The sequence below is a fragment of the Lathyrus oleraceus genome, chromosome 5 (genome assembly GCF_024323335.1).
Source record: "Lathyrus oleraceus cultivar Zhongwan6 chromosome 5, CAAS_Psat_ZW6_1.0, whole genome shotgun sequence".
Classification (NCBI taxonomy): Eukaryota; Viridiplantae; Streptophyta; class Magnoliopsida; order Fabales; family Fabaceae; genus Lathyrus; species Lathyrus oleraceus.
Genome location: NC_066583.1, coordinates 100406862 through 100415077, shown reverse-complemented (window position 1 = coordinate 100415077; position 8216 = coordinate 100406862). Strand labels below are relative to the sequence as shown.

At 41.3% G+C, this 8216-nt stretch overlaps 1 protein-coding gene across 1 annotated transcript; it reads right to left on the bottom strand.

The window, feature by feature from the left end:
• Nucleotides 1-6820: 6820 nt before the first annotated feature.
• Nucleotides 6821-7439, bottom strand: LOC127079001 (probable protein arginine N-methyltransferase 1). Its single transcript, XM_051019418.1, has one exon. It carries the CDS (start codon nt 7437-7439, stop codon nt 6825-6827), a length of 615 nt encoding a protein of 204 aa, XP_050875375.1. The 3' UTR covers nt 6821-6824.
• Between the last annotated feature and the right edge of the window lie 777 nt (nt 7440-8216).

Sequence of the window (8216 nt, the reverse complement as noted above, 5' to 3'; positions counted from 1 at the left end):
GAATATTCCTTTGATTTTGGTTTCACAGAGACAGATAATTTTTCATCAATAACATTCTGACATCTGGCTATCTCTCAACCAGAATCTTAATCAAAAAGTGGACCCTGAGTACGGATAGACACGAGTTGAATGCAGATGAATGCGATGCAAATGCATGAATGCAAGTCACTGCGCCACCAAGCCATCTGAAGACCCATTCTCTGAACTAGTCACAGTCATCGGGACTAAGTCACCATAAATCCGACTTGGGGAGTTCCGAAATAAACGGAACTGGAGATTACATCACTATCATCACAGGAACATCCACTGAACGGATGACAGTCAGATCCTCTGAACAGGTACTTACAAATTCAACCCGGGGATCTGAAATAAACGGAACCCATTGATAAACCACGGACAGAACTCCGGCGTCCCAGAAATAAATGCCCATAAATTTGGCTGAACCAAAGTCACCATCACAGCACCACTGGCAGAAACCGTATCTGTAGAGACCAAACCCTCCCCTCACTGGTAGGTTCTAAGAACAGAAGTTTGTCAGCTTCAGCCCTTCAGTCGAGAATAATACGTTTACCACTGAAGGTTTGGCATTATTACGGGATAAAAGACCTCTGCTGACTCCCCTCAACAGGATATCCTAAAGCAAGTTCCCAGTCCCGGGGTCCTCGGATTGAGCAGCGAGAATGCGCCCACCAGAGCTAACATAATCACGTCTCGGAGGAGAGGCCTCGACTGAGTTCTTGGGAAACGGTCACCAGAGTCGACGATTTCTAAAGGAATATCTGTCGTTATGGAACACCCATAGGACAAAATATATCCAACAGAAACCTCGTCTGGAATGTGGGTCTCATGAACGACTTAACGTAGCAACATACCACGCAAGCCTCACGACTATCCACTCTAACACCTATGTGTACACTCAAGCCTGGGTAGTGGGCTTATCTCTCATAGAAGAGTCCCAACCCAACAAACAAACAACCCACAGAACCCACAGATACAACAAACATATGTACATGAATGCAATAAGATAGAGCAGGTAAATGCGGAAAGTAAACGACTGTACAAAAGCATAAACACCCAACAAACAAGAAATCTACAAAAGCTAGGAGGGACTCGCTTAGGGAAACCAGATCCCCAGTGGAGTCGCCAGCTGTCGCAACCCGAAAAATACGGTATGCGAAAAAAAACAATCGGCGAAAGAAAAAGACAGAAGAGTCGCCACCGTGCGTTATTTATCCCAAAGGAGGGAAAGGAAACGCTCGAAGTAAACCTGGAGAAAGGAAAGGAAAAGACAAGGTCTCGCAACCAAATCTTGGGTTCGGGAGTCGATTATGCGGAGGGAAGGTATTAGCACCCCTACGCATCCGTAGTACTCTACGGGATCCACTCTTGTTGTTTCTTGTCTAAAGGGTGTATGTTTATCTAATGTACTATTTACTAAAAGGGAAAAGGGAAAGTGACTCGCACGGATGTCGCATCCACTGCATACGTATCTCATCTGATTATGAGAATCAGAGTCTTCGTAGCTCGGCTACCTAAGGGTTAAGGATAAGTGTGCTCGCTAAGACATCGCGTCTTATGCCTACGTATCTCATCTGAACATGAGAATCAGAGTTGCCGTAGTTCAAACTAACTACGGGAATAAGGGTCTCGATTGCGACTAGGGCAAGAGAAAGGGAAGGTCTCGATCGCAACGAGGGCGAGAGAAATGATCGCAACGAGGGCGAAAGCAAACAAGGATTAGTTGTTAGTCGTTAGTCAAACTCGACAAGACATCGCATCTCGTGCCTACGTATCTCATCTGGACATGAGAATCAGAGTTGCCGTAGTTCGGCTCACGCACACCAAACAAAACAAGACACCTACACACAAAAAGGTGGCAAACATGGAGCCCGACTGCCAATCACTGGACTTACGTCAGCATCCGAACCAAAACACACACAAAAGGGCAAACGTGGAGCCCGACTGCCAATCACTGGACCTACATCAGCATCCGAACCAAAACACACACAAAAGGGCAAACGTGGAGCCCGACTGCCAATCACTGGACTTACATCAGCATCCGAACCAAAACACACACAAAAAGGCAAACGTGGAGCCCGACTGCCAATCACTGGACTTACATCAGCATCCGAACCAAAACACACACAAAAGAAAAAGAAAGGTGCCCGGAGTGGTCTCGCACGACCACCTGCCTACATACCTCGTCTGGAACAAGGATCAGGGCGATGTAGTTCCCCTAGTGGGGATAAAGGATGAACACACAAATAAAAGAAAAGAGTGCCCAGAGAGATCTCGCACGATCTCCTGCCTACGTACCTCATCTGGTATGAGAATCAGGGCGACGTAGTTCCCCTACATAGGGATTGCCATCTGAATATGGACTTACAAAGGAGGACACCAGTTGTGTCAAAGGAGAGTGGGCAATGTGTTCACGTCCTAGCAGTAGGTGTCGCAGCTCGCTGAATCGAGTCTTAGGCAGTTACCTCTTTGCAATAGAACGGACTACATGCCACAAGATCGGAGACGCACGGAAAGGTCTAGAAGTGGGGAAGCTCTGCCCTAGAGTTGTCATGCAATATGTACTTAAGTGTTAGGATTTACAAATGGGAATATCTACCTAATGTTAGCATGCAAAGGAAATGGGGATTCTAACTATGTTATCATACAAAAGGATATGGGAATCCTACCTATGTTATCATACAAAGGGTTCTATCTAATGGGTGCTACCTAATCGGAACAAGAATCGACGAATGGAGCGAGGAGAAGTGTTAGGGATAAGGGTAGATGGCGATGCATGAAGCAATCGACTTACAAGGTTAATGGCGATGCATAAAGCAATCGACTTACAAAAGGGTGGATGAATACGTGCTGGTTCTGTTAGGTTTTGAAAAATGAATACTCGACGTTGGATCGAGGTTTTGATCTTGTTTTGAAATGGTTATCGAATGTTCATTTTAATTCTTGTATTAACAGGTGAATAAAGAATGAAAGAGTAAATTTTATACATTTCATGGGAGAGGGGTACATTTGTTATGAATGGGGGTTGACATGGTAATCAAGCAATATAAATATATGCCTCATACATCATACAAGTAGGCAACAATCAAACAATAAGATATTTAAACAAGTATATGATCAAATCAAATAATCAAAGAATGAAATAATGAAGCATTAAACAATGTATGAGTGTAAGTGCAAGGGACATGTCTCATTGTAAGAAAGCCCAAGAGTAAGCTATGTGAGGTTGATGGCGATGCTCAAAAAGCAATCGACTTACAAGGGTGTAAAAAAAAACGGGCTCGATATTAAATCGAGAAAAGTATGATTTTTATAATTTTAAAATGGCTTTAAATGAATGATGAAGTTAAAAGAAAACAAAGTTTGCATTATTAACAAATGAAACTATGAGTATAATTAATACAACATAAACATGGAAAAAAAAATGCTAAAGAAAGGAAATGTTATATATGGGTATCGAACCCACTACATAAGGGGAAATGAAACTCCTTCCCCTCCACCCGGCTACAGGTGGTCAGTAGTCACCTTAACAACGACTCAAATATATAAACAAAGAAACACAAGAAATAAAAATAAAAATAAAAAAAACTAGTAAAAGGCCAACATGGGCCATACGAGTTTGGGTCGGAAGAGAACCCAACGGTCTTTGAACCGTGGAGATTCGGGTCAAACAAAACCCTCTCCAAATTGGCCCACAATGATGTGGTGGGAACTGACCCAGCCCTAGCCACGTGGCTGTTGGGCGGTGGGACTAGGTGGCGAACAGTCACTAATAGTGACCAACTGTCAGTCCAACCTGGGAAATGGCAAGTGAGAAGACCAAAGGTGCATTGGGTAGTGGAAAAAACATTTTGATAACAACGACATATGGAAAAAAAGAAACCAGGGAAACCAACGACACTAAACCCGTAAAAACTCATCTCCTTCTCAAGAAAAATGATGTTCTCTCCTAACCTAAAAACGAGCTTCTTCTTTCCATGGTGGCGAATGAAAAAAAAAAAAAAGCTCCACCAAAGATCAAATACCATAACGCGTAGGGATGAAAGTACATGAAGTTCAAATCAAAAGAATAGAAACAAACCTGAATCAGTTACAACAGGATTGAACGGCGATTGGACCGGCGACGCTAGCAAGTTCTCTTTCGTACGTTGACTCGCCGCCAGCGAGCGTTCACTTGCGTATTCCGTCGTGAGTAGGGGCTCTGTCCAAGAAGGTGTCGAGATGAAGCTTTGAAAATCTCTCCGAAGAACGCCGTCACTAGGTGCTTTTGACTCTCCTCAGTTTCAATTTCTGTAGGGTTTTTTCTCTTTGCCGTCGTATTGAATTTTTTTTTAGGGTTTTTCGGCTTCTCTTCTCTTTATGAACAGTGGCCGTTCAATTCTTTCTCTCCTCTTTTCTTACTGATTCCTCCTTCTCTCTATTTATCCTCCACGCATTTTAGGGTTTTTGAGATCAAAAGAGGTCTCTGCAAAATCCCTTTTGATGTGCTCAGTCGGGATTGGCTTTACTCAATGCTAAATCAGAACCGGTAAAGTGCACTCATGCTTTCTCTTCGTTTTTTGTCTGGATGCCAAATTGGGAACTCTGGAATTCTAACGCTTTACTGGCTATTATGTGTTACTGCAGTGAATTTCTTGTAACTTCCAGCTAATTCAATTGTGTTACTGCAGTGAATTTCTATTGCCACTACACTCGGTTGGTTTGTGAATGAGGACTCAAAAGGTTGATGGTTCTTTGTTTGCATGTTATCTTGGTCATATGCACTATTTGATGTTGGATTAATCGTGCTATTGGCTTGATGCAAGTTAGTTCCTGTTAGCAAGTCCATACCAATTGCAACCTGTGCTCAGTTGATGTTGTGATGCTTTTGCAGCATGGAGTGTTTATATGTTGCAGGTTGTTGTACCTTGCATTGGTTTTGTTGGCATAATGATGATGATAACATGATGGTCAGCAGGAAGAACAAGGAAGATACTGGTACGTGTGGACTTTGCAGTGGTTGTGCAAGACATATGTATGTATGCAGCAGCAAGCAAGGCAAGACAGGGTTCATGTGTTTGCAACCATGGTAAGCTTCTCTTTCTTGCTAAATTTTAGACAATTGGTCTTCAAGGTATCTCAGGTCATGTTTATGTGGTTGTGTGAATGCAGGGCATGTTTGGCCAGATGGAGTTAGGGTTAGAAGTGCGGCAAAACATAGGTCATGATATGGTGTTGTACAGGACCAAGGTTTTGATGTTGTATACCTGCTATTTGAAGATTGTGTCTCAACTTCCAACTCGAATTCTCTGCAAATTTCATAACAGTACAGCAAGGTTAAAGATGGGAGTCCCAGACTTCCAAGAAAGACATGGCAAGAGGTTAGGAAATCAGGTTCACAAGAGCTCCAAGAAACATCAGGCCTTTCGAAAATGAACCGAAATCACTTCATCTCTGCCATGAATTTCTCATACTCTGAATCAGCTCCATACGACGTCTTTTCGGCCAATGAGTTGGGAGGTGGAATAGCTGCATTTCCAATGCTTTGGGATTGATCTGCAGATGTGACTGTGGAAATCAGCTTGCACTTGCAATGCAACAGATTGAGGCAGCCGGTAGAGGTGTACTTGTATATTTACGCGGACATGAAGGTAGGGGTATTGGATTGGGCCACAAGCTCCGTGCTTATAACCTACAGGATGATGGGCGCGATACCGTAAAAGCCAATGAGGAGTTGAGATTGCCTGTTGACTCTAGGGAGTATGGCATTGGTGCGCAGGTAATAGACTTAAACTTATTGGTTCGATGATGAGTCTCTTGCAATAACATTTGAACTGTTTTAAAACATGCTGATCACAATTGTTATGGAATTTGAAATGCTACCATTTTTGCAGATACTGAGGGATCTAGGTGTTCAATCTATGAAGTTGATGACTAACAATCTATCCAAATATATTGGTCTCATAGGTTATGGTTTAACTGTTTCTGGTAGGATCCCATGCTATGATTCACCGCAGCAGCAGCAAGAGCAGAAGCTTCCTCTGCATTTATCCTTGCCTCCTCAGCTTTTGTAAGAGACTCGTCTGACATAATCCTCTTTTCAACATTCCAGCCACTTTTGAGGCGATCAGGAAGAGATAGAGGAGATACAGACTCAACTGATTTCAACAGTAGTTACGGGCACATTCACAACAGGGGTTGCAGTGGCGTTAGCAGGAGACATATGGTTGCTGACAACAGGAGTTGATACTAGATGGGACTGCATACCAAGTCCTGGATCAGGAGGTTTATTGTTAGGGTACCAATCACCAGTTTTGGGATGTCTACTCACAGAAGGAACCTCAAAAATTGGAGCCAAATGCATCCCTTTATAATTCTTCTTCTTTTCATCGGTACAACTAAGAAGACGAGTAACAGGTCCAGGTTGTTTAACCTTCATATCAAAGTAATTCTGACTTTCAACAGAAAACAGTGTGTGCAACCTCCAAGATACCTTCTTTACCCCTTCTGTAAAATCAATACCCATCATCATCAACACCATCAAAATCAAAACTTTCTTCATTGTAGCTGTATTTCAAGGATAGATGCGAAATGGGTGTTGGTCCATCTCAGCTCAGTAGTTAAGATGTGAATGTATCTGTAATTCAGCTTGTCAAATTATTCTTTAGTATACAGAAGAAACACTCTCAGACATTGTGAGATAAACATGAAAAGTCAATATGCCTTTGATATTCATTGTCAAAAAAAGTTGAAGGATTTTGTGTTTTACAGGGCCTTCTTGATTATAATTCAAGGCAATTGCTTCTTTGTATTTTTGTAGAATATATTCAATTATGCTTTATCTTCATTGCAGTAAAATGGAGGGTTGTTATATCAGGTAGCACAACGCCATCATCCACAAGCCATTTATCACGTGCATAGAGCACAGAATTTAACATATTCTCAAACCACAAGCAATATCCCATCCATTCGGAAATGATTATATCAACTTTAGGAACAGGAAGTTCAAGCTCTTCAATCTTCCCTTTCAAAACAGTTATAACTTTAGAGTAACCTTTAGTTTCGACTATCTGCTTTGCCATGTCAGCCATATCAGAGCATTCAACGGCATAGACATGTTCTGCACCTGCTTTGGCACAGAATAGTGACAAAATCCCAGTTCCGGCACCAACATCAAGAATTACTTTATTCTTGAATAAAAACCTATTCTGATAAATAACATTTTGATATGTCTTGGTTCTAACAGTGTCCTTCAACATTTCTTCATGAATTCCAAAGTGAGAGTAAGAATCAAAGTAGTAATTAGCGCTGGTTTTGTCATTTGAATCATCAAGTTCGCAACCACCCATGGATTGGTCAAGGTTGGAGGTTTTAGCAGCATCTTTGATAACTTCATCAGCATCCTGGAATCGAAGATGGTTGTTGTTGGTGGCGGTGTCCATGTTTGGTAGGTTTGAGTTGGTTATGACCTACTTTTTTTTTGTGTAACTTAACTGTGCTCTTGTAGGCATGGCATGAACATAAACATGGTTGGCCAAGGATAACTTGCAAATGAAGCACTCATGATGGAAGCAAGCAAACATGAACAATGGAGTGATGGATTAAGGTTCATGACGGAAGACTTAGGCTTTAGGATGCAAATAGGTTGTGTTGACTTTGGTCAAAGCTCATTTTTTTTTGTTTTTTTGTATGGAATCAAATGTAATGAAATAAAATTGAAATGGATTAACAAAGTGGTTTGAAGTTGGTTTCACAATCGGTTTAATCATAACTTGAATGTTTGACTCTTGAAAAGAACATAACTTGACTGATAATGTGTATGAACAAAACCATGAAATAAGACCATAAGGTTAGGATTTGAAAGGGATATCCATGAACCAATAACATGACTGGCAAGTGGCTAGAAACACAAGAAACTTGGTTGTTCAGATGACCCAGACCATAGAGGTATCCACAATCACAACACCATGACTTTGGATCAAAACCAAACCTCATGTAAAACCAAAGTCAGGTTAGGCCAAGCATGCCAAACAAACATAAAAAATTCAGGAGCAAAATCAGGGTATGACAATGATATGATATGATATGATATGATATGATATGATATGATATGATATGATATGATATGATATGATATGATATGATATGATATGATATGATATGATATGATATGATATGATATGATATGATATGTGCTGATGCAAGATTCTTTTTTTGTA